This window comes from Vulpes vulpes, chromosome 7, assembly GCF_048418805.1.
Source record: "Vulpes vulpes isolate BD-2025 chromosome 7, VulVul3, whole genome shotgun sequence".
NCBI lineage: Eukaryota > Metazoa > Chordata > Mammalia > Carnivora > Canidae > Vulpes > Vulpes vulpes.
In genome coordinates, this window is record NC_132786.1 from 108567329 (window position 1) to 108594371 (window position 27043).

At 48.7% G+C, this 27043-nt stretch overlaps 1 protein-coding gene across 5 annotated transcripts in view; it reads left to right on the forward strand.

Annotated features, from left to right (window-relative positions):
• MINDY4 (MINDY lysine 48 deubiquitinase 4) overlaps positions 1–27043 on the forward strand; it is a 104645-nt gene that overhangs the window by 32081 nt on the left and 45521 nt on the right. For all 5 annotated transcript variants that reach the window (XM_072764654.1, XM_026019098.2, XM_072764653.1 and 2 more), the window contains exons 6-9: positions 12541–12599; positions 17978–18084; positions 20523–20639; positions 21864–21952. In XM_072764654.1, coding sequence (XP_072620755.1) covers positions 12541–12599; positions 17978–18084; positions 20523–20639; positions 21864–21952 — 372 coding nt within the window. The remainder of the gene's footprint in view (positions 1–12540; positions 12600–17977; positions 18085–20522; positions 20640–21863; positions 21953–27043) is intronic.

Genomic DNA, 27043 nt, shown 5'->3' on the forward strand with positions numbered 1-27043 from the left:
CTCGTAGAATGTTCCTGCGTGGATTTCCTCCCCACCTTTGAGCAGTGTCCTAGCTCCCCACTAAATACCTGCTGGGCTTCCTGCCCAGGGGCCACCTGCGCTCAAGGCAGATAAGCAGAGGGGTAACTTGGGCGGGGGGGCAGTGAGGGACCTACACGCTAGTGGGTACTCAGGGACCCTCACACCCCATTTCAAGTGAAAACAGCTGTCAGAAGAGGCTCCCTGCATAGGGAGGCTGCCTAACTGGCTCAGGGACACATCTAATTTTAGCTCAGGGTGTGCTTGTCCTGAGTTGGGGCTGGCCCACCCATGGAAATTCCATAGCTCTCTGGTTTTATGTGTGTGAGTGGTGTAATGCTCAAAGTTAGCAAAGCTAACTTGATTTTAAAGCAACATGTTTCTTTCTCTTTTTTTCTAAGAACTTTCCAGAAACCAACTTGTCCTCTGTGCTTTTGGAGTAGGTCAAAATTTCCTGAAGATTCCTTTTTCGTGATGGGGCAATGTGGGGTGGAAGAAAGATGTTCCGAGAGCTGAGCCAGCCCTGGCTGGGCCTTTGTCTATGTGAACTAGGGTAAGACAATGGCAGGGTCTTTGGGTCGAAAGAGACTCTGTGTCAGACAGCTGGTACAGTGAATACCGAGAGTTCATAGGTCAGCAACATATAAGCAAATGCAATAACAAACAACAAAATCCTGGGGGACCTACTTGGTTCAGATCCAGAGGTGGATGGCCTGAGACAAACACAGTTTTAGTGGCCTCTTTCAGATAAGGAGTATAAAAGTATCTCATTTTTGCAGATTTTGCAAAAATAGAAGACCATGCCAACACATTGCTTGAGCCTCTTGGAAGGGGCCTGTACAAGTGAGGGCCCCTGAAGCTTCAGCCCTGTTGACTTCACCATTGATCAGATGCTATTAGCTGTTGTTACTGATTTTCTGGCTAATAAGAACATTAAAAACCAATATCATAAAATTTATTATTTTTATTTTTTTACCATTTATTTATTTATTCATGAGAGACACAGACTGAGAGAGAGAGGCAGAGATACAGGCAGAGGGAGAAGCAGGCTCCATGCAGGGAGCCCGATGTGGGACTCGATCTCAGATCCCAGGATTACGACCTGAGCCAAAGGCAGGCGCCCAACTGCTGAGCCACCCAGGTGTCCCAATTTCATAAAATTTAAATATAATCTTGAAACAAAATTCCAGTGTTTAAGATGAACACATGAGTGAGTCAATGTGAAAGATGCACTGTGTTGGTGCTTATTTTCCTCACTTCACTGTGGACCTGTGTGTCATGGGCTGGTTTGTGTTGGACAACTTCCAAGCCTCTGAGCCTCACTGTCCTCATTTGTGAAAATGCTGCTTCCCACATAGGCCTTTAGTGAGAATTAAGTTAAAATTGATGGCTTGCAAGTGCTTGGTGAAGTAGATATAGATACCCAGGTAAATAATTATTACTGTAAGGACAAAACCATAGAATATTTAGAACACTTAGACTGTTACAGGAAGGGAAATGAAGTCCAGAGAAGGTGAATATCCACCTAGGACCACTTGGGGGAAAGACATGAGCTTCAAAAACAATTGTTATTTAAGTGTAACCGCCTCGACTTTCCTAAAAGCAAATGAACCCAGATTTCTCTGTTTTAAAATTGATAAGTTAATGTACCCAGACAGTGTTGTTTCAGCCTGGTGGCTCGTGGCTCTTTTACTACGGCTTATGCGGGGCAGAGTAGAGTTTTATGTGTGCAAGATGGAAATATTTCATCTCGGAAGTTGTTTTAAGCCACTCGTTGGCATATTTAACCAAACAGAACTGAAGTGGACTCACTGTTTAATGGGACTCAGAGAAAGTTGACCTCTCTTATTGGGACAGCTCCCTCCCTGGATGTGTTGGCTTTTAGTAGGACAGTAACAGGGCAGGGACAGTGCCCCAAAGCAGCTTCCCCTAGCAGCTAAGTAAACATCTCCACACAGCTTTCTAATCCACCGTAGAAACCAGTGGCAACTCTTATGTAATGTCTTTCAGGCAGCACGTCAGTGCCTTCCCTTTTATAACTCCCAAGTGTGACTTTTGACTCCCTGGCACAGTGCCAAGGTTGTAGAGGCAATCCTTTCCATCCTGGCTCTCCTACCAGCCTCAAGGAGGGCAGGGCCAGGGCTAATCTTTGTCTCTGGTAGAGCCATGCCATTGTGTCCTCACCTTGATGCCAGGAGCCCTAATCAGAGGTGGGCTTGGGATCCCACTTGCTGGATGTGCAGTCTGAGGCCCAAACTGGGGGACCTCTGTGGCACAGGCCAGGTGCCACATCACATCTCCAGCTCTGGCCCTTGTCATTGGGCTCATCCAGAGTCTCACGGTGGTTGGGTTTGGCTGAGCGGTGCAGCCACATGCTGGAGGGCAGAGGCGAGGGGGCAAGACCATGGGAGATCACGGGCTAGTAACATTCTGCTTGGTGAACTGCACAGCTCAGGTGAATGAATGGTTCAGTGGATTTGGCCGTGCTCCAGAGATCCACTCCATAGAGACCACTTTCCTTCACCAGGATTTTTTTCTTTCCCTGGTGAAACATCAGCTCTACCCACCTTTTCACTGCCTGTTGAGCAATGTCTGCCTCTCTGCACCAGTCTCCTCATGGAGCTGAGCTCAGCCACACCCAGGAAACTGTAGCTTGTGAAAAGGGCAGGGAGATAGGAATTGGGAGAGCCACAAAGCCCTGTTAGCGACTGTAAGGGAAGAGCAGCCAACCTGTCCTAATGCTTCTGGGTCATAAGGAAGTGCAATCAGTACTTCAGCATTTAAAATGAACTGAGCCGAGAGTCTGGAGCCTAACATTTCTATTTCTGGCTTTGCCCGCTACCCAGGGGGCCTTGGCAAAAGCTCCACACCCACCTCATCCCTACGCCCGACAGGGCTGCAGGATTAGACTAGATGGTCTGGATGGGCCTTTCTAGTCCTTCCAGATGGATGAGCTGGATCTAGGTGAACTCTGAGAACTTCCCAGCTTTCAGAGCGGGCATCCATTAAATACCAGTTGTATACTAAGACATTGTGCCAATTAGGGGAATGGGAGAATAATATGAGGGAAGGTCACACCTAGTACAGTTTTGTTTTATGAATTGTGTGCCCTTGAAGGAACCCTCCCAGTCTGATGTCTTGGTAACTGGGTAAATTTCTTCTCTGTTTCTGGAATGTGTCAGAATCCGGCCTGACTCAAGGAAAGAGAAATGTTGGACCTGGTTTCAGATCTTGCTCTGGCTCTGCACACTTCTTATCAAGGGTGTGTGCCAAAGCCTGTGGGGAAGGGCGCATACGGAAAGATAGTTAAGCTGAGAAATCATCATCCCGAAAGAACAATGGTCGGGGAGGCCAAAGTACGTGTTCTCTCCAGCTAGATGGGCTGAGCCGATGACTTTTCCAGGAGGATGCAGGGCCATCCATGCTCCTCCCCTTCCCCCAAATCTGTCCTCACCGGGTGATCCCTATCTTTCTCTAACCTTCGTCATCATGGACCCGGATGAGAGAGACGTGGGTATGTAGCCCAATTTCCAATTAAGTTTTTTTTCACTAGTTTCAGGAAGATAATTTATTTGGATTGAATTGTTAAGGCAGATTGCTTTCACAGTATTCCAAGCAGAATGCTTTCTTACAGGAAATGTCAGACCAGGCAATTCTAGTCAAGTTTTCCACATCCTTAAGAAAAAAGAAAAGAGAGAGGGGGGAAAAATATTCCTATTTATATGTGGAAGGTCAACAGTTTGAGCACTGGCAGCTGCTGGGTGTGAAACCGAGATGGGTTAAACACTGTGTTAGTGCACAAGACGACTTCCAATAGCCTTGTGCTCTTTAGGGCTTCATTTGAAAATTGCCTGTTGATTGGGCTGCCCAGGGAGATAGAGTGCTTCCTGAGGTTGGGACATGGATCCCACAGGGCCGAGCATCTGGGTGGCGAGGATGCTGGAGGAGCTCCCTTCGTCTCCCCAGAGCTCAGTTTCCTCATCTCTCAAACCAGGGTTATGCCAGGGGACTCCCAAGCTTCTTCCCAGCCTAAGTCACCACAATTCTATACCTTCATCTCGGGGAGCTTGCTGAGCCTCTGTAGGAAGCCGAAGAGAACCAGCAGGAAAGTGAAAGGAATCTTTCTTCTATGGAGCACTTTGACTTTTTAAAAAAGTTCTCTTTAGATCAGCTTGCCTGTCAGGGATCTGCCTCATTAAGGCTTACTCCTCCTGAAGTTTGGTCCTTAATGAGAGCCTTTAGGCACAGGGCTATGGAATGTCACTGTGAGGAAAAAAACGTGACACAGCTGCTCCTCCGAGGGTGCCCCCTGAGGACTTGCTAACCCCCCACCCCAACCTGCACGTGTCCAGGAAGCGCCTGCAGGTGGGGAAGGGCTGGGTCCCAGTTCTGAAGCCTAGAATCACTGCATGTTATGGCCCTTAGAGCTTCCCCAAAGACGATTCTGGAGAAAGGGAAGCTGAGACTCAAGGCAGTCACAGCTCGAAGTGATGCCAGTCTTCTCTGGTGCGAGCTAGCCCTGTGGCTCGTCTGTCCAGTTCCTGTGTGTCCCCTGACAATGGGAACAGCTCTCTGCTCCATTATCATCTAGCCCTGTTGTGCATTGTGAAAGGAGGTTCTATTGGAAGCCGGGTGGTGGCAAGAGTGCTGGACCTGCACCAGGAAACCTGGCCCCCGGTCGTCAGGTTCACTTGTCTGGTTGCACTGCCTGCCATTGGTGTGTTTCCAGGAGAGCTTGAATCCTGTGGGATAGGACAGCCTCATGAGGCCACTGCCTTCCGTAGGGATGCAAGCAGGGCTTCAGTGTTGGGATGTCCTGTCGGGTTGAGATACGTCTGTACCAAGTAAAGCAAAGCCCTTCTTATTCCTTGAGCTTGCTAAAGTTTCTAGTTTGAAAGTACATATGAGTATTTATTTATTTTTTTACCAAATGTTTCTTCTTGGTCTACTGAGATTATTGTCTCCTCTGTTGGTATGAATTCCATGACTAGATTTTCTAATGTTAAAATATTCTTGCTTCCCTACTTGGCCAAGATTGTCTTCAAAGTCATGGCCAGTACGGTTGTTTGTTATCTTACTTCATATTTTTGCACTTGTATTCGTAAGCTGAGGTGTTTGGAGTCAAGGTGCTACTAGTCTCATAACCAGCATCATCCTCATGTCAGGGAACATGGAGCGATTCTGCATCAGACGCTATTCTCAGCACTCGATGGATTGATGTGTGTAATGCTCACCACAGGTCTTTGAGGTGGGACTGTGATGAACCTCATTTTTTTTTGAACCTCATTTTATAGAGGTTCAACACGGCTGAATTCTCTTGTTGCATCGTTCCTTTTGTTGTTCTGTAACAAGTAAGTTTATCACTAATAATGCTTTTTATTTCAACGTCTACTTTTAATACAATGATACAGGATTAACTACATTAGCTTTTATTTATTTAAAAAGATTTTATTTATTCATTTGAGAGAGAGAGAGAGAGAGAATATGAGTGGGCTGGAGGGAGAAGGAGACCCCCCACTGAGCAGGGAGCTCGATGCGGGGCTCGATCCTGGGCTCGATCCCAGGATCCTGAGATCATGACCTGAGCCAAAGGTAGACGCTGAACCATCTGAGCCACCTAGGTGCCCTGCGTTAGCTTTTAAATGGTTTTCTCTTTTCTCCCATGTTGTATGGTTCACCTTTTGTGTCATGTACCTTGTGAAGCAGCATATTAATGATTAAAAAAAGGTCAATCCTGAGTGTTTCTGTCTTTTGGCTGGCAAGGAGTTGGTTTGCTGTTATTGTAATTACTGATACACTTGAATTTTTGTTTGTATTCTGTACTTTCGTTTCGCCATATGCTTTTTCTTTATTTCTTGTTTCCTCCTCTTCTTTTCCTTTTTTTTAAAAAATTTATTCATGAGAGACTCAGAGAGAGAGAGAGAGAGAGAGAGAGAGAGGCAGAGACACAGGCAGAGGGAGGAGGAGGCTCCCCGCAGGGAGCCCCACGTGGGACTCCAGGATCACACCCTGGGCTGAAGGCAGATGCTCAGCCACTAAGCCACCAAAGGCGTCCCTTTTTTTTTTTTCTTAACCATTTTCAAGTGAGCGATTCAGTGGCATTTAGCATATTCATAGTGTTATATAACTGTCACCTCTGTCTACTTCCAAAGCATTTTCTTCTTTTCAGAGCAAAATCTGTTCCTGTCAAGCAGTTTCTCCCCATTCCTCCCACCCCCTGATCCCCAGCAACTCCCAATCTATGGTATTTCACATAAACGGAATCATATAATATGTGGCATTTCGTCTCTGGCTTCTTTCATTCAGCATCATGTTTTTGCAGTTCATCCATGTCATAGCATGTCATTCCTTTTGATAGTAGAATAATATTCCGTTGCATGAATATGCCACATTTTATTCATCCACTCACCCATTGGTGGACATGTGAGTTGTTTTAACCTTTTGGCTATAGAGAATAGTGCTGCTGTGAACACACGTCCCTGTGTTTACTTCTTTGAGGTATATACCCAGGAGTTGGAATTGCAGGGTCATATGGTGATTCCTTTTTTTTTTTTTTAAGATTTTATTTATTTATTCATGAAAGACACAGAGAGAAAGGCCAAGACATAGGCAGAGGGAGAAGAAGGTTCCCTACGGGGAGTCAGATGTGGGACTTGATCCCAGGACCGTCCCAGGACAGTCCCAGGACGATCACGACCTGAGCCAAAGGCAGATGCTCAACCACTGAGCCACCCAGGCACCCCTCATATGGTGATTCTATATTCATCTTTTTTGAGGAACTGCCAAATAATTATCCACAGCGGCACTTGTGAATCAAGTGGTGTTTATTTTTTCTTCTTGGGCTTTCTGATTTGGACGTTATAGATTATGTCTTTACTGTTTTAGCAGTTGCTCTTAAAATTCTTTTTTTTTTTAAATCATAATTGACTTAAAGTTTGGGTTTGATCAGTCTCTCTACCCTGTCAAAGAATACAAGGATTTTAGAAAGCTTCAGCTGCTCATTTCCTGTCCCATTTCCTATGTATCATCATCTAGTATTATCCCTGTGTTTTTAACTACCCCATAATTAGTTGTTACTGTTGTTATTTTTTGTATCATCAGCTCTCATTTTGGTTTATCTGCATGTCTGCAGATTTCTTTTCTTGCTCCTGCCTTCATCCTGCTCTTTTCTCCTGGGTTCACTTTCCTTCTAGCTAGAGTAAGTCCGTGAGTGGTTTGTGCAGTGAAGGTTTGTGATGGCAAACTTTTTCAGCCTTTGTCTGAAAATGTCTTCGTTTTGACCTTACCTTTAATATTTTGAGTATCAAAGATATCTTTTGTTAAAGTAATTTTTGTTTATAAATAATCTGCCTTTCCGCTGAGATTGTCATTGTCATTAAAATTCTGGTCGTTTCAATATGACGTATCTAGGTGTGCTTTGCTTTCCACATGTGCCGTTTGAGGCTTCTTAGGTTTCTGTGAGGTTTCGTGTCTGCTAGGTTGTTAGCCATTATCTTTCCAATAATCTCCTTTCTCACACTCTATTTTTCTGGAATAAAGAAAATTAAAAAGAATATTTTTCTGGAACTCCTTTTAGATGGGTATTGGAATTGATGTTTTCACCTCCACATGTCTTCTTTGCTCTTGCACATATTTTCTCTCTTCATATTGGGCTGCATTCTGGTCATGTCATCTGATAGCTCCTAGTAATTTATTTTCTCTTCATTGTATCCCATTTCCTGTTGAAGCTCACCCCAAGTTCCCCTAATGTTAAAGAAGATCTAATTTATAGAAAAGTTGGAAGAATAGAAGAGTGAACACCTATACCATCCTCACCTACACTCAGTGAGCCTAGGACTTTGTCATATTTGTTTTTTTTCTCTCTCTTTTCTTCTCTTCTCCCCTCCCCACATATAGTATGTATATTTGTAACACATACGTTTTTTAAAAGATTTTATTTATTTATGCGAGAGAGACAGAGACAGAGAACATAAGCAGGGGGAGGCGCAGAAGGCGAGGGACAAGCCGACTCCCTGCTGAGTAGGACCCTGGGATCAGGACCTGAGCCGATGGCAGACGCAGAACCCACTGAACCACGCAGGTACCCCATTACAGTGTATTTTAGATTGTTCTATTATCTCAAGTCCATGGGAGTCCTTTTTTCTGTGTCACCTGGTTTTCACTGATGGTGCATGATTTTCTCATATATTTACTAGTTTTTTGTTTTGAGCATATTTTCAGTGGTACTTAAAAAAAAAATCTCTCTCCTGGGGACTCTTGTGTGACCTGCTTTGGAGAAGTGCCCCTCCAGATAATTTTACATTGCTTTAGTTAGGTATGCTAGGATATCACCATCTTGGGAAAATTTTATGTTATAATCTGGATTTTTGTGCCACATGAGTAGGGTCAGTTTGGACTCCATTCACACTGGGTTCTGAGTTGCCAAGAAATGGAATATATAGTGAGTGGTCAATGTCTTCTCGTGGGACACCTTTCTTTTGTACTCTATAACTAATGTAGCCAAGTATCTAGTGCCAAACATTGAAGAAGGAGCATCTTCCCATCTCTTTTTATGTTAAGAGTCAGTGAAATAGTCTGAGTGTGAGGCTGCATAAGCAGGAGAGCATCCTCAAAGCTAGCATGGCCCAGACACTTCAGGCCTCTCAGAGACCCTGCACCTGGTCCTGTCCTGTGGTGATGAGCATGCTTGGGCTTCCCCCAAGGTAGAGATGAGGCACCTGAGGCCCACAGAGGAGAGATGACTTGCCCAAGGGCACGTGGGGATTGATGGAACAGGGTCAAGAACTCAGGTTTCTAAGTAGCTCTTCCCACTGACCAGGGTTCAGTTATCCAGGATCGAGTCCCGGCTTCTCCTCTGGGGACACAAAAGGGAGCCTAGGGGGAAAGTGGTGACCTTAGACATGGCAGACAAGCAGGGTGTCTACAGCCTGGCTCCCGTGGGTTTACTGGATGCACACTTTGACATGTCTCTGGCTTATCTGCACCATCACATTTTGAAAAAGTGTTTTGAACCCTTGATTTATCTTTTTGTCATTGTTTTCCATAATAGTTTTCACTCAAAGGCAAGAATATGCTTTTAAACTGACCTTTTAAACTTTGTAATGCTTACACCACAAAGGGACACATGAAAGGAACAATGAGCATATCCCCTCAGTGGGAGCAGAACTGAAGTCTCCTCTGGTGATGAGGTCTATGGGAAACGGACACAAAGCATCTGACCTGGGTTTCTGTAGCTGATGGATGGCGCTCCGGGTGGAAGTCCCATGACCGGGGAGAGGCCCAGCTGTACCCCACGCAATGGGAACATCATCTCCACCCTCTCGCCATGGCTCTCGGCCACCCACGTGCTCTGAAGCTTTGCCTGGAGCCAGCGGCCTAGGTTTGAGTTCTGGCTCTGGCACTTCTAAGCCGTGTGACCTTGTGTGAGTCAGCTAGCTTCAGTGAAGGTCACTCTGGGACTCGGCACCTATTTGTGGAACATTGCCCTGGTGCTGGGCACGCAGGGTACAGGGGTCACCACGAAGGTGACTCCGCGGTCCTTCGTCCCTCCTTGTGATTACTCTTACCGTATGTATTAGTATCCCATGGCTGCCGTCGCAGATTACCACAGGCTTAGTGACTTAAAACAACATAAATATATTATCTCACTGTTCTAAGGATCAGAGTCTGAAATCTGTTCTGTTGGGTTAAAGTCAAGATGTTGGCAAGGCTCGTTCTTTCTGGAGGCACCAGGGGAGAATCTGTTTCATTGCTTCTTTGGAGCTTCTCATGGCCACCCACATCCTGGACTTGTGGCCCTTCCCACATCATCGGAGTGTACCCCTCTAACCTCTGCTTCGGGCATCACACACCTCTCCTCTTCTGTGTCAACTCTCCTTCTGCTTCCCTATTATAACCATGCTTGTAATTTCATGGATCCCACTTGGATAATCCAGGATACCCTCTTTTATCCTAAGGTCCTTAACCTAGTCCCATCTGCAAAGTCCTTTCTGCCATCTAAGGTACCATTCCCAAATATCTTTGGGGACCACTATTCAACCTACTATGCCCAAGTCAAATTGCAGTTTGTGTCTGTTCAGTTTCCATGCCTGGGTCTCCCTTGGGCAGGGACAGGCCTGCCAGATAACTGCCATGTGATTGCTGAATGAGAGAGTGAGGAAATGAATGGATGTGTGTTTGGAGTTGAGAAGGAAGTGGCATACCCTTGGGCTGTAGAGGGTCAGCATGGGTTTGCCAAAGGATGGTCTAGCCCGATTGAAGTGCTTATGAAAAGGTACAGAGGCAGAGGCTGAGAAGCTCAGCATGTAGGGAATGAACATGGAGTGTGAGGGTGCAGAGGGAGAGGGGGCTGGGGTGGTAGGTGGCCAAGTAATAGATAGCCCATAGGGCACCCTAAGGGGCCTGGATTTATTTTATTTTATTTTTTAATGTTTTATTGTAACTTGACCTCTACACCCAACATGGGCCTCGAACTCACAACCCTGAGATCAACAGTCATGGTGCCACTGATTGAGCCAGCCAGGCACCCCATCCTGGATTTTATTTTTCAAGGAAGCAGTATATGTGGTGGTTGCTGCCTTTGTCTTTGGCATCATTGCCTGGGTTCAAATTCCTGTGCCGCCACTTATTTGTACTGGGAAAATTACTGGACGTCTGTGAGGTTCAGCACAACAGCTTCTTCATAAGGCTGTCCCGAGAAGCAGATGGCTTTTGTTGCTTGCAGAGCATCAGCACAGTGCCTGGAACAGCCAAACGAGTCAGAGAGTACTTGCTGTTATTATTGCTGTCATTTTTATAAATATTATTGTTGGTGGTGGTGATGATGATGGGGAACCTTTGAAGAATTTCAACCATGCTGTGGCGTATTCAGATTTGTTTTTTAGAAAGATTCCCTTGACACCCGTGTGAGAGAGATGTGGAGAGTCGGTGTGAGGTGGGGCATCACACTGGGGGTTCAGGGAACCAGTGATCTGGGTGAGAGACAGAGAGAGCAGAGCCAGGTACAAGAGAGATGTCATTTTCTTTGGGGCCTTCCGGAGATGTCTTTGCTCCTGCTGTTCCCTGCTTGGATGCTTCGGGGCAGACTTTAGAGGTCATCTAGCACCGTGCCTCGATCCTCACTTTTCAGGAAGGGCTACTGAGATGCGAAGGGGAGGCATCTTGCCTTAGTCTCAGGTTGGAATAGTGACAGAAGGGGCAGAAAGAGGTGGAACTCGGGTCCTCAGCCTCTAGTGGCAGAGCCAGTGGCAGTGGGAGAGAGATGCTTACAGAAGCCTCTGGTGAAGTGCAGTTTCTCATTGCTGGAGGCTGGGAAGGGAGGCTGTGACACAGCATCTGTGTTGCTTCCCCCTCCACCTCCTCCTCCTGCCCCTCCAAGCCTCAGATTCTCTTTCCAGCTTGTTCTTTTACCAGTCCCCAAGAGAACGCTTGCTGAATCCTGGTAGCGTAGAGACATAGGAATTTTGTGGTTTTGAATTGGGGAAAAATGGGCTTGACCCAGTGGGGGAGGATCAGGGCTGCCTGGGAGGGTGGGGGAAAGGAGCTCTGTGTTCCAGAGCCCCAGGCCAGAGAAAGAAACTCAAGAGTTCAGAGCAGTGTGTGCTCATGGATTTGGTGCCATGCATCCTCCGTGGTCTTCTACTCACGCCCCTTCATACATCTTCAGGAGGAAGCCAATTCAATAGAACGTACCGTGGCAAGGTTACGATTGTTACTTCAATCATATCTTACCCTGCAAGGATGTTGGAGGAAAATATATTTCAATGCCATGTTCAAAAGGGCTGTCATTTTTTAACATAGTAAATGGATTTTCAGAGAGTGATGTAATATTGTTATTCTTAATACATTCTTAAAAAAAAAAAAAAGATTTGCTTTAATCCAGAATAATGCATGCTAGAAGGAAAAAAAATCTAAAGAGAGCTAAAATACAGGTGGGCCATTTTAAGAAAGCTCCACATGTACATACATGAACTTACAGATCAGAATCCCAGGACAGGTTTTTGGTGCATTTTAGAGGTTTCTCATAAATGGCTGCTGATGGCTTTACAAGAAAGCTAGGAGGAAAAAAAAATAAAAATAGAGATGTGATGAAAAAATATCTGTGCAATGATTAATTACAAGCACTTGATTTGTGTGTGTGTGTGTGTGTGTGTGTGCGTGTGTGTGTGTGTGTGTGTTTTCTAGCACTGTCACAGTGACATCAGCAAGATACACTTGCATTTGGTTCTTGGCAAGTGTCAGACTACAAGGTATGTTGTCCTGTATTGGCTGCTGTGTGTATGTGTGTGTGTCCGTGAGAACACATATTTGAGAGGCACCTGGGAGGGTGTTTAGTCCCATCCAGTGAGGGAACCTGCGACTCAGAGAGGGGGAGTGGCTGGTGGGAGACACACATGAATGGCAGGGCCAGGGCCAGAGAGAACCAGCCCCTGAACCCCCATCCAGTGCTCCTCATGTTCTTCTCTGCTGTTTGTGTTTCGGTATCATTTTCCTCTGGTACATTGACATTTTCTTTTTTTCTAGGAAAAACAAGTTGCCAGTGCCCAACAAAGCTGATGGTGAGCTGGGTGTCCTGCAACTTGGTAGGTGCAGCTGTGCCTCTATGCTGTGCCCGTGGGGCTCAGGGGGCTTTATTTGCTCCATCTGGGAGTTAGTGGGTGGGTGCTCCTTACCTCCCACCTGACCTTAGGAAGGAGAGGCTGGCCCAGTGAGTAGAGCAGGCTTCTCTCTTTTTGGTTGCTGTCTTCTTTTGTCTTCTTTCAGTCCTGGAGAAATCCTTATAAAAAATCTGGGCATTTTGGACCCACCTTGGGGTGGGGGGCAGTGGGCGGGGTACAGAGGGGCCTCTTTTGCCTTTGGAGGCTCTTTTAGGGCTATTGAGAACCTACCAAGGTCTCCAGAAGACAGCTCTGCCTGGCAGGGACCATCCTTTAAAAACTTTATCGATTTATTATTTAGGCATAAGTGTGAAGTACTTAAGTGCACACCTGTTTTTTTTTCTTTTTTTAAGATTTTATTTATTTATTCATGATACACATAGAGGGGCGGGGGGCAGAGACAGAGGGAGAAGCAGGCTCTATGCTGGGAGCCCGATGTGGGACTCGATCCCGGGACTCCAGGATCACGCCCTGGGCCAGAGGCAGGCGCTAAACCGCTGAGCCACCCAGGGATCCCCAAGTGCACACGTTAAGTGTTTAGCTCCACGCATTTTCACATATATGTACATCCCTATAACTACTCTCCAGGATCCAGATAGAGAACATGTCCATCCGTTCTAGTTTTGAAGCGATCTTTTGTTTCCTCTTTCTACAATTCTCTACTCCTCAAGGACTGATGTGTTTGCGGGGCTTGGTAAAGCAGCAGTGGAATGCATAATGCCAAACCAGCGACCAGACTTGAAAGGATGAGCCTTGAGTGGCGTTGATATTTGGTCTTCTTCCGGAAGCCAGCAATTTACCTGTTGGGCCATTTTGGCAGACAGGAGCTCTTCACATACTTTCCCTCTCCTTTTAAGTGCTCCCTTTAAACCAAAGGAAAAAAGCAATGCACTCTTTAGAAGTTTCTTGTGTGAGACATGCAGTCTGACAATTTGCTTTGATGAAGTTGAAAGGCAGGGGGCCTCTCTCTGAATGACGAGGCAGGGGTTTGTTTATTCTGCTCAGCTCACTTCAGAGGTAACAGTTGCCTTAGAGTTTTAATCATCAGAAGTGCCTGGTGGGTGTCATTTGGCCAGCCCGGGAAGGGGCAGAGTCCTGCACGTGGCAGTGCGGAATGAGGTACGGAGCCAGCAAGTGCTGGCATCCGAAGTGTTTCTGTAAAGCACTGCACTTTAAGATTTTCCAGTGAAAGCCACTCCTGTTTGGACATAAAATGAAGCACTTCCTGGCCTTCAGAACCCAGAGGGCTTCTATTGGAAGGAAGGCTTTTAGCAATTCTCTCAGAACCTAGTTGTTTGAAGTGTGTGTGTTTTCCAGAGGGAGGCAGACCCCACTTTGCTGGTGGCTCAGCTAATGATTTAGAAAAGGGGAAGGACGTAACAGGTAAGAGATCATGGAGCCCAGCCCTCAAGAGGAAGGGCAAGATAAGTTTTGGGGTGAGGCAGAGACAAGGAATAAAATTTGGTTAGAGGAATAGAATCTTCTTCCCTACCCTGATTCCCAATTCATTTTCCTTTGGTCCAGTTCAGCAAACTTCTGTTGGTGATTACGTGCCAGGGCATAGATGAGGCTGTTGAAAGTACATCAAGGGGAATAAAAAGTGACCTACTTTCTTGGAGGGGTGGGTTGGGTGGGGCAAAGGAAGAGAGGTGTCCTCTGATAGCAACACATAAAGCAGATGATTAGCAGTTCATCAGTGCTTCAAGAGATGTATAAGCCAAGCTCTGTGGTGGGTTCCAGAAGTCTCCATAGTGAAGTAGTATTTAGATGGGGCTCTGAAGGCTGAGCAAGGTCTTGCCAAGTAGAGATGTGCAACAAGCCTGTAGGCAAGGCACGGAGTATGAGAAAGAGTGATTGGCTTGAGGCCGCTGGCCCATAGGGGAAGTCATGGGGTCAGGAGGAGATGGGGCTGGAACGAAGGTGTGCCAGGGCCAGGATGACCTTGAGTGCTGTGCTAACGAGCTTGACTGTAAATCATTAGCCAGTAATGAGCACTTGAAGATTCTGTGCAGGTGAGTAATGTGTGCAGTGCTGTGGGTTCTGGGCTATCTCTGGATACCTGTGGAGGATGGATTTTAGAGATAAGGGCCTGGAGGTTGGAAGAACAGTGGGGGGGGGGGCTCTTGGAATAGTCTCAGAAAGATGTGATTGGTCCTCTCTTCTGTCTGGTGAAATCCTCTGGGTACTTCGAGACCCTGCTCGAATAGTTAGCTCTTATGGAAAGCTTCTGTCGCCCTCTAAGGCAGAACTATTTGCCCCTTCTCCTCTGCTCTTAAAACCCTTGCACTGTCTCATGTTACATTATTTGTTTGGGGCTCTGTGTCTCCCTCTAGGCAGAGAGCTTCTTGAAGGCAGGGGTGATGCTTTACTCCTCTCTGGACCTCCACTGTCCCGCATAATCAATCCCTGGTACACCACAGATGCTTAATGAAGTGCTTGATGGATGGATAAAAAAAAGAATGACATATTCCTGTAACAGTGGAGGGAGACGGGTAGGGGTGAGGTATGAGACATCCTGGAGGCAGAATGATCTGGAGGCTGGATCCTCGTGGTGTGTGAGAGAGAGCTGAGGTCTCAGGCTGGGGAGATGGGATCTGTTATCCGAATGCAGCCTTGGAGGGGTGCTGTGCTGAGATTCCGGGTCTGGGTGTTGTGGCACTTCCAGGGCAAGATATCTGCAGTCAGTGGGAAATACCCATCAGACACCTGGAAATAGACGTATATGGACCTCTAGTATAGATTACTGTGTGTGCGTGTGTGTATATATGTTTTCCTCTAAAGGGTAAATACAATGGTATGGGAAACAAACTCCCTTGCTTCTTTTCAACCAGACCCTTATTCCAGGGCCTTAAAAATAGCATCCTGAAACCACCGGCATTCGCAGATGGTTTTGTCTGCTTGGCCAACATGTCATTCTGGAGTGCTTTGTTTTTCCTTCGCATGGCGGTCCCACCACATCTGGGCCCGAGGCCTGCTCTGTGGTCCTGAACCAAATCCCTGCGCAGGGGCCAACTTCCTCCTGGCATAGCTGAGGATGGCTGCTTGCTCTCGGGGGCTCCACCCGGCCTGTGTCCCCTGGGCCCCCAGCTTTCAGTCTCAGATTCACTTCATGGAGCCCCGAGCAGAGCTCGTTTCGGCCCCAACTCCCTCCCGGACAAACTCAGACTAAACAGAAGCCTCCAAATAGGCTTAAATACTGCTCCTTGTTCGCCTCCAGGAAACAGTCTGGGCTGAGGCGTTGCAAGGAGCCCTTTGGGGCCTGGTAGAGTCACTCAGGTTATCTTCCCATCTGTTCTGGGCCTCAGCTGCCCAGGGTTGAATTAATCACACATCTCTGTTCCCCCAGGGAACATTCTCAGTATTGATCTTTGCAAGCCTGCCCATTGGCCTTCCCTCCCTGTACCTCCCTTCCTCCCCCCTCTCTCTCCCTCTCCTTCTCTGTCTCTCCTCCTCCCTTCCTCTTGCTTTCCTTCACTTCCCTTTAGCCCCACCCCCACGCTCCCATGACCCTCCTCTCCTCGAGCCACCATTCTCCAGTACTTAGTCAATATCTGTTTACTTGTGTATGTTCTTGCAAAATGTGTAGGGTTTTTTGTGTGCATGTGTTTGTGACGGTTGTAAATCGCATCCGCCTTCTACATCCCATCCGCATTCTTGCTTTCTCTACTGAGCACCATGTTTTTAAGACGTATGTATGTTGCTGAGTGAACATTTGGTCATAATTCTGGGTACTTTTATAGGGCTATGGTCACAGGGCGACTTTTTCAGAGGCCCTAACTATGAAGAGTTCTCATTTAAATTCCAGACTTACTTTTAATTTTTTTCAGCTTAAAGGTGGAAGGGTTTCCTTCTCAGTGGAGTTGGCCTCGTCCTGTGCCTGGTCCTCCTCCAGGGGAGAAAAGGAGACTGTAGAATAGGATATAAGACGTGTGTCCTGGGGATGTTGGCCTTTGGATAGCATCTCCAGAAGATGTGGGGCAGGGATAATGACAATTCTGTAGTCCCAGATGTACAGAATTATGAGCAATAATGTTGATTTCTATGTAGTGGAGTGTACTTTTAAAATAATCATTTAATCTTGGGAAAATGAGGAAAAAACAGGTTCAGTAGGTTCTCTGGAGACTGGTCCACTCAGCTTTGCCAGCATAATTATCCTGGATTGTTTTCACTTGGGTCCTTCCTCTGAGTGTTCTGGTAAATGCTGCAGCCGTGGGTAAAGTGGTAGGAGGGAGGCTCAGCCAGCTAGGAAGGCACAGGCTGGTGCTGCCAAGACCACGCTGGGACCCTCTCCGGGTCTCTGTTGCTCCAGCTGTAGGAAGACCGAATGGGATATGTGACTTAGTGTCCCTTCCGGCTGGAGGTCCAGGGAGGTCTGGAAGTCTGGCTGGCAGGATGGCAGAACAATTAGGAGTTGGCCTGGGTTTTATCCTGTCTCTGCCACTTTTCCTTCTGCAGGCTATCAGGCCGGTCATTTCACTTCTGTAGGCTCAGTTTCTCACCTGTAAGTGGGTGTGGTGATAATTGCCCCATCTTGGGACTTTACAGGACTTAGGTGCTAAAACACAAGTGGTTGGTAAGTGAAAGCCATGATGGTGATAATCTATTATTATTATTATTTCATCAGGAATGGCGGCATTTTCTTTCCTAATTCTGCCCTCTTCATGTTTGTCCTCGGTGATAGGTTTGCATGTCGTGCCCACCTTTTTTAAGACACATGTCTGAGGGAGGCTTTTCTGGGCCTGACTCCATGCCATGGCTTCAGACCTAGGCTCTTGTTTCACTGCATGTCTGTAGGCAGAACTTTCTAGTGGACCAGTAGCCAAATCACAGCATCCTTGTGCCATGGACCAGCATGGAGCTGCGACAAGGAGCAAGGGCCCTCGCTCTGCCTTTTTTCCTTCTGGTGAAGGGCTGGGAACTCCAAAGAGGAGAGGCAGGTTGAAGCTGGGAAAGCCCTCCTTTCATTCAAACTCATCCATGTCTTTCGTGTTAAAAGATTTCTTTTTTAAAAGATTTTATCTTTTTATTTATTTATTTATTTATTTATTTATTTATTTATTTATTTGAAGAGGGTGAGCTGAGGGAGGGACAGAGGAAGAGGGGAAGGAGAGAATCTGAAGTAGACTCCCTGCTGAGTGTGGAGCCCGGTATGAGGCTCAATCCATGACCCTGAGATCACGACCTGGGCTGAAACTAGGAATTGGACACCTCACCAACTGAGCCACCCAGACACCCCAAGTGATTTCTTACTCTGTTCTCTATGCATCATAACGAGAAGCTCACATGTCCTGGTATTCTTTCAGAGGATGTGGAGGATGAACTGACAAGGGAAGAAGTGATCCTCTCTCCAGTCCCAACGATGCTCAAGCTGCAAATAGTGTCAAAGCCGATGGACCTTTCAGTGGCCAAGGTTGGTGTGGAGTTAAAAGTGTGGATGGATACATTTTGATTTGAATTGTTATGAATCGGTGCAGTGTGAATCAAGGCTGTCTTGGTGTGATTTGGTGTGGGTGAGGTGACTTTGATCCCTCTGGCCCCATTCAGCTTATGTCTCAGTCATTGTTAAAATGGAAATTCCAGTCAGGAAAATGAGGGCCTTGTCCTCTCCAAGAGGAGGTGAGCGTACAACCTCCTCCCATTCAGACATTCCAGGGTCTCATTCTCCTTTCGGCCTAGTGCTGCTACCCCACATGTGCAACAGGCAACTCCAGAGTTGTGATGGCAGTAGGAGGACTGTCCTCATTAGACTGGCTCTTTGGTGCAAATCTCCCAAGCTGGGCTCAGGCTGCATCGAAGTGAGGGAAGGATATCCGGGTGTTAATCATTCCTTAGCATCGGGTTCACATCGGCATTGGCCTCCTGGGGGCACTTGAGGTCATAAGACTTAGGGAGCAGGTTCCTGGCCTTGTCAGCCTCCTCTGCAGGGATGCCCTGGATTCCTCACCATCTCAGCTGCCAGATGGCCTCACCTCTCCCCTTGGCCGGCAGTTTCTGGGGGATGGAATGCTGCTCCTGCTGTCTGCCACTGGCTCTTCAACCAGGATCCAGGAGGAAAAGCTAAAATGCCTGGGGATGCAGTTGACCTCCTTTACTTCCTACCTATAAGTATTTACTCAGCTCACAGATAAAAAAGTCAAAGATTTTTCTAGGAGTGTTATCCCTTTCCATTCGTCCCCTCTCTTTTCTTTCCTTCTTTTCAGACCATAGGGCAGAGGAGGCCAGGGGTAGGGTCAGACACTCTACATGGCCTCAAGCCTGGGAGTAAGTGCTCTGGCTATCTGTAGCCACAGGGCTGTGATTCATTGCAGTGCACACTCCTATTTTGAGAGGGGCCCTTTGAGACTCCTAAAATCAGACCATCCAGCAGTAGCATTTCCGAAAGCTGGAAAACCTGAGGCCCACCCAGGGAAAAGGAGGGCCCAGGGCACAGGCATCCATAGCACACAGGCTTCCAGGCTTGCAACTCTGTGGCCTGGTGACCACACTGTGCCTAGCGGGCTGTTGTTCTGTGATTAAGAGAACAGACATGGGCTTCAGCCAGAAAACTCCAGTCCCTGTAGTTTCTAAGCTCTCAAAAAACTCAGTTCAAATTTGTTTTTGTTTGATTGTTGTTGTGTAAGACGGGAAACCAAGTCCTGGCAGTTGAATTCACCCAGCCTTCTCTCCTGTGTGCCGCCAGCCCACATTTGATGTCGTGTAGACAAATGCTTTGATCAATTAGACTTCCTCACGTGTAATGAAAAAAAAAATTCTGAAAGGAAATAATCTGAATCTGCAGGAAAGATCTGACCTGGAGAGGTGTCCATACAACCCATGTGTTGATCCTTCAGAGACTTTATAAAATCATGGTGGACAGAGAGGAGGTAGCGGCATTAGGAAGGGGCATTCTAGGAGAGGCTCTGCCTTCCAGGGCTGCTCAGGGCACTTTCCAGGGCTCTGCAGAGTAGGGCTTGGGTTTATGGGAGATGCACAGTGATATCAATATCAGCTAGAAATTTAGAGAATACAGAGCTGTGAAAAAATGGAGGTACTGCCTTGGGGGGTGGTGGGAACCCCTTCACTGGGTTGTTGGGGTTCAAGTTGAGTTCACGGGGGACCACTTGTAGGTGATGGCATAGAGGAGATTCTTACATGTAGTAGGGGGTGGTACTAGTGCAGGGGCTGGCAAACTTTTTCTGTAAAGGGACAGATCGTGTATTTTGGACTCTCTGTTGCAGCCGCTCGACTCTGCCATTGTTACGTAGAAGCCAGCATCAAAAATCTATAAGTAAATGGGTGATCCCCTGTTTCAGTAAAACTTTATTTACAAAACATGTGTGGGGCCAAATTTGGCCCGTGAGTCATAGTTTGCTAAGCCTGTCTTACGGCACCAGTTCTCCAACATAGCTGCACTTTGGAATTGCCTGGAGAGCTTTTAAAATTACAGACACAGGAGTCTAACACCCCGGGGTTCCGATTTAGCTGGGCTGGTATGTAGCCTGAGCACCAGGATTGTTAAGCGCTCCACAGGTGATTATAGCGTGCAGTCGAGAACCTCCAAGGTCTCTTCTAGAACTAAAATTTTGTGTTTCAGTTTTCCTCTAAGGAACCTAAAAAGACTTGGGCCTGGGTCAGCATAGGCTGGTTTGGCCTGCGGATGTTCCAGAGCCAAGACCCTCAGGGTCACATTTTCTCTTCTTTCAAATGTGAGAAGAATGAGTTTGTGAAAGAATGAAAGTCGATGACCTTGCTGGAAAACAGACTGCGCTGCTAGAATGCAAGACCAGCTCCTGAGGGACTTCAAACACTGAGCATCATAGTATTGTTTGCCCTTAAGACAACTAACGAAACCCTCTCTTCTTTTGACAGGACATAAAGACTCTTCTGTTCGGTTCCAGCTTTTGCTGTTTCAATGAAGAATGGAAACTTCAGAGTTTTTCCTTCAGTGACAAAGCGTCATTAAAATATGGCATCGTGCAGAACAAGGCAGGTTGCCTTTATGTCTCCCAGGGATGTTTCTGCGGGCCTGGCACACATAGTAGCAGGGTGTCCTCCAGTTTGCTAAGTCCCATGCACATTTCCTGAGCTATCCAGTGCTGGCTAGCCCCAGGTTCATCACCCAGTGCTGGGACTGCATGGGGGGCTGGCAGAGCAAGAGCTGGGGAATGTGACCCTCACCCTACCAAGGCTTCTCCTCAAGGGCCAGAAGCCTCTCTGAGAGAGGCGGAAGGAGGCCCTATTTTGGCTGGGTGCATCAAAGAGGGTCCTCAGGCAGAGTCTTGGTAAATGGTGTTGCAGGTGGGGCTGGAAAGAGGAGGATACTTGAAGCAGGAGGCAGCATGAATAAAGGGGCGGCTTTGAGAAGAAGTGCATGAAGGGGAGGTGCCTTGTAAGACAGGGAATGTAGGTAGGCTGGGGCAGAATTCAGACGCGGTGTGTACACATTTCCCGGGTTACACACTTTAAGGGCCAGAAGATACTCGAAATCCAGCAGCCTAATGGGGTTCTGTTTCTCAAGCCCCTAGAGTCTCCTCTGCCTCTCACTGCCTGTGGAAGAACCCCAGGACTATTAGCCTCTGTCCCTAGTGTGGCCAAGCTCAGCACCTCTTCCTGCACCCACAGTTCAAGGGTACTCACACCTGCTACTCTGATAATCCTTGTACTTGTGGATGCCTACAGGGATGAACTCTAAAGGAGCTTTCTTCCTCTAACATGGGTGAGGGGGCCAAGACACACCTAACGGGTGCTCAGGCAGGCCACAGCTGGGTAGAAGGTGCTCACATAAGCAGAGGCTGCTGAAGGGGCTGCTGAGGTCGTCAGGGAGGGCTTCCTGATAGAGGACGCCTTTAGGATGGGCCTTGAAGGCTGAGCAAACCATTGACATCCTCAGCCTGTGGAAGCATGGCCCTGGATGACTGGGACATACCTGGTTGTATACCTGACTGGCTGTGAGGGTGGGCTTTCCTCGCAGGAGACATTGCAGACCCGTTGCTTCTCTGGTGCTGGGCCCCGGGGCCTCTGTCCCCCCCTTCTCTGTGATCAGGCTCAGTGCCTTGTAGAAGTACTCAGCGTATCAAAGGCCCATGCGTGAGACGCGGGGGCTTTGTGGCCCCGTGTCTATAACCTGTGGGTAGAGGCTGGTTCTGGAGGAACAGACAGCTCTGCCTTGGGCCAGTCCTCACTGGCACTAATGTATGTCCTTCTTTGCAGGGGGGTCCCTGTGGGGTTCTGGCAGCTGTCCAAGGCTGTGTCCTACAAAAACTCCTATTTGAAGGAGATAGCAAAGCTGACGGCGTTCGGTAAGTCAGCGCTCATTCTAGCAATATCTTTTTTTCCCAAGTCTTTTCCTCAGTGTCCAGAAAAAACAAGCAAGGAAGCGTGTGTGTTCCCTGATATTTCCTGTCTTCTGGAAAGGGAAATGGTGACTGGCTCATGGGGCCAGCCCTGACCAGTTTAAATGACCTGCATGCGTTTGCCTCTAAAAGAAGGGAGGGTTGCTAGGTCCTTCTCCACGTGGCAAGCAGCTGCTGGAATGGCACCCAAACTCAGGCCGCCCCCTCCTCAGCAGTCGAGCGCAGCAGCTGCCCAAATCCCATCCACACCCACATCAACCTGCTGACCCTTTGACTGAGCCCGGGTCTCCCCTCCCTCCCCATGTTACCTCACCTCTGCCAACAGCCATTACCACGCATTCCAGCCGGCCCCACAGTGCATTGCTTCCACTCCCTTCAGCCATTTGTTTTCCACCTCACACATTAAGTGTTTACACATGGGCACCTCCTTCTCCTCACTCACTCCATCGACTTTTCTGGAACATCTCTGTGCAGGCAGAGTGCTCTGTGAGGTTGAGGGGTGGATAGAAAACCACAGTTGTTTACTGTGGTGGGTGCTAAGATAGGATTGGCAAGGTGCTGGCCAAGGCCGGGGCTGGATGGCCAGTTTGAGATCAGCTTCTTACTTTAATCACCCCGTGTGCCCAGTTACTAGCTTGGGCTCGGTTACCCCCCAGAACTCTAGAACTGGCATGTGTTCTTTTCTCTCTCTCTTCTTAATTGAAATAGAACATGCATACAGAAAAGTACACATCTCAAAAAAGTGCACAACTCCTATATGCTCTGCTCAGTGCATTATTGCAAAGTCCCACACCCGTGAACCTATCAGCCAGATCAAGAAAGAAAAATATCTCCGGCACCCCAGAAGAGTCCTCCTGCCTAGTAGATACTGCCATTCCCCTCCACAAAGTTGTGATTAAACAGATTCTAAAATCACAGCTGAGTTTTGCCAGTTTCTGAATTTTTTTTTAAGATTTTATTTGTTTATTCATGAGAGACACAGAGAGAGAGAGAGGCAGAGGCACGGGCAGAGGGAGAAGCAGGCTTCATGCAGGGAGCCCAACATGGGACTCGATCCCAGGTCTCCAGGATCACGCCCTGGGCCGAAGGCAGGTGCTCAACCACTAAGCCACCCAGGTGTCCCTAGTTTCTGAATTTTAATTAAAGGGACTTGCTCTTTGCTCTGGGCATTCCAGTGCCTTGAAAACCAAACCAAAAACCAAAACCAAACCAAACCAACCAAAAACCAAACCTGAGGTGTTATAAAGACAACAAAGGCCCATTCCCCGTTCATCCATGTTTAGATTCCTGGGAGAGATGCTGGCTCCCCTGATATCCTGCCAAGCTCAGGACAAATGAAACATCTTTTACTGGCTTAGAGGAGTTTGCCTCAGACAGGGCCTAAGTGAAGGTAGCTCTTCCTGCTTGGCATTTTAGAATTTGTCTAATAATATAATTTGTCTAATTACCAAGTAATCATCAAGGTGTTGTATCTCAAGCTAAAAGATGCTAATTACCAGTGTAGCATAACTATAGCCAGAGCAGAGGGACATCGCATTTCCACAGCAGGATCCCACCTTGTCCTTGCTGTTCTCCGTGCCCATCCCCACCAGGCCGAACATAGCCGCTCCTGTCTGTGCAAGGCCTCTGCAAGGCCAGCCAGCAGACTGCTGCCCACAGTGACCATGGCCAACGGTTACCCTGCTGTCGACTCTCCTGGAGAGGCAGCACAGTGCATGATATTCTGGAATGCTCCCTGCTTGCTAAGTGAGGGACCTCTTGCTGCCCTCAAAGGGTGCAGGGACTGTCCCTGAGTACACATGCCCCTGCCTGCCCACCTTCCTTCCTTGCACTGAAAAGAAGCATGCAGGGAGGGCTTGGCAGGTGCTTGGAGGGAACACAGGGCTCAGCAGGACAGCCACGGCCTTGCTTTCATGGCACCTATGATCAAGCATGAGAGCCAGACAAGCAGGAGGCTCGCGGGCATGTGCCAGATGCTCAGGGTTCACCCAGACCTAGGCAGGGTGGGGCAGGCCTGTTGGAGGAGTGACATTTAACTCTCACTGAGGTCTGGAGATAATCAGGACTCCCAGTTGGCCTCACACACATCCTTGCACATGCTTGTTCATCCCTCAGTGTCCCCCTTCCCAGCCAATCCCTCAGACTTCTTCTGGGCTCCTCACAGCACAGAGGCCTTGATATCAGGGAGGCCTTCCCTGGTTGAGACAAACCTGGGCCTGCTCCAAGGCCTCCCCACCACTTGGTGCCCTTGTTCATTGACGTCGTTACCTGTCCACAGTCTTCGGTCCTTCCTCCTCCGCTGAGAACACCAGCCCCATGGGAACAGGGGCCTCCCTGGGCTGCCTGGTTCGCAGCCTGTCCCTGGCATCCAGCCCAGGGCCTACTCCACAGAAGAGGCCCTCAGAATTTTTGTTGAATGAACGCATGGACAAATGCATGAGTTATCCAGACTAACAGGGAGGGGAGGGAATGGTGTTCCAGTAAGGAGAACAATATGTCAGAGGCCCGAGGGCAGTGAGAGCAGGGCAGAGAGAGGAGCTGAGAGTTGCCTGAGGGTGCCTGGGGCAGAGTTTGGAGGGGCAGGATGAGATCTGAGGCTGGCGGATGGGTCAGGGCCAGGCTGCCACAAGGGCCTTGGGGTCTTACCAGCCGCTTGGGTCAGGCCGTGGCCTTGGCCCTCATGGGAGATGTCTCATAATTTATTTCGGCCCCCTTCTCCTTCAGAGCTGCTTTTGAACTTGGACTTTGTACTTGGGGGAAGTTGTGGATTGTTTCCCAAAGGTTGGGATGGGGTGTTTAAGTTGGTTCCAGGAAGGGCTGTTTCTGCCCAGGGCACACACAAGGCAGGCTTAGTTCCTTTTCGTTCCTCCCCACCACCACTGAGAGGATGTTCTAGCCTCTATACCCATAGGCACATTCTCCAGGGAGCAGTCTGGTCCCCACACCAGAGAGGGGAGCCAGGGCCTGGAAGGCAAAAAGACGTCCTGGTTGTGGGTGCAAGTCGGGCTCTGGGTAGAAAGCAAACTGGGTCAGCTATGGGATGTGAGATTCTCTAACACCTCCCACCATCTGCAAGCCAGCCGCTGGCCATGCGTGGACTCAGGCCCCAGTTTACACTGGCCGGTGTCTAAGCACTGACCAGAGGAGAGTTCCGTCAAGTCTTTGCTGGGAAGGAGGGAGGAGGGAGTGCATTCCTGGCTCCCACAGGCTCCCCATTGGCTGGGACTCTGAGAGGGGAGTTGGGGTCAGCCTAGATTGAAGGCCCACGGTGGCCAGGCTGGTGGGTCTGAGCTGGGTCCTAGGGGCAGTGGTGGGTAGGCAGAGGGAGAAGGGGGAAGAAGGAGCTGCTGGGGGACTTATGTAGGGGTGTGCCAGTGGGAAGGAGCCCCAGTCTGGCTGCCTGGCTCAACCAGAAGAGGTCTGCGTGCAGTATCCAGGGAGATTGGCCTGCAGGCCAGGGCCCCCTCCTCCAGGAAGCATGGGAGCATCCATGCTGCGGAAGAGTGACCTCAGTTTTCTTGGGAGCCCCACAACTATTCCTTGTGGGGGAGAGCCCCACAACTAGTCCCACAACTGTTCCTTACCAGAAACACCTTCCCTTCTGCACCCCTAGCCCCTGCTGCTCCAGGTGCTGCAACCAGGGCTGACCTCCATGCAAGTGGAGTGCCATGGGCTGGCTTTCTGCTTCCATCCACCGGAGTTCTATCAGGGGCTCAGGAAGAGGTACCTCAGAGGGGGATGAGCTGAGGGAGGTCCCAGTGGTGGTAGGCTATAGGCAAGGGGTGGTGCCAGATGCCTACACACACACACACACACACACACACACACACACACACACGAGTCCTGTGTTTCCTTCTCCTACTTCTCTTGCTGTGGGGCTGTGGTGGGGCTCGAGGGGGATTAGGGGTAGGAGGGGAGAGTCTTCTGGGTTCAAGCTAGGACTTGCAGCAAACCAAGGTCAGGGGAGCAAGGGCCTGGTGCCCAGAGGAGCAAGGGCTGGCAGCAGAGGAGGGAAGTGAGAGCAGAGTCTTTGTGGCAGTGAGGCCCTGCAGGTCAGAAGCCACAGAGGGTTGTCCCTGCCACGTGAGTTTCCACGCAGCCTGTAGGTGCCCATGCTGAGGCTAGAAGGAGTATCCTGCTCTCCTTAGCCCATTCCAGGGTGGGACATACTGGGCTGGATCCAGAGACCTGGGCTGCAAGGCCTCACTTTTTCCAGTGGTGAATCTCTGTCTTGCCTCTAAGTTTGACTCGACGAGGAAATGCAAATCATCAAGGGCTGTGCAAGCAGGCAGGACCATAGGAAGCTCAGAAAGGGAAGATGCTCGCCCGGGGTCCCTCCTGGCATCTGCGGCTGAGCCTGTCTGCCATCTGACTCTGCTGTGCCCCAGAAGAAACTCTGAGCAATGGGAGAGCCAGAGGGGTCAGGAGGGGCTAGTGCCAGGAGGCTGATGGCCTGAGTTTAGAACACTTGGGTGCTGGACCCTATATGGACTCTCATGACCAAGGTGCAGCTCTGTGTTTCACAGAGGGCTTCTGGGAAGACCCTCCCCCTTACTGCTGATTGAAAGAACTCAGTACAGAAGGGTACAAAGAGTAATACAGCAAAATCCTGGGGACCCCCTGCCTCGTGTGAACCACGGGTGACCTCTCTGTAGGAGCCTCTCTCTGTGCCCAGCACCCCTGGTTTCCTTGATTTATTCATACAATTTTAATATTGATGGGTTGGGTTGTTGATGTTTCTGCCTGGCTGGTGTGTGCTGAGTGGAGTTGGAGGCTTCAGTACTTCCTTTTGATGCTGAAATTCCAGGATTTCAGAAATGACCCAACTTAAAAAAAAAATGCAGGTGACTCCTCTGTTCTCTTTAGGAACACCAGGGGTGGCCTGGCCCGCCCCGTCTAGGCAGCTGCCCAACTCTGGGCCCTGGGGGTGGAGGTGGGGGCTTGAAGGACCTGTGAGCCTTCCCACGCTGGGGCTGCAGGCCTGGCGGTGGGGCCCCTCCTCACGTCCTCCACCCACCACGGACGGGAACCGATTCT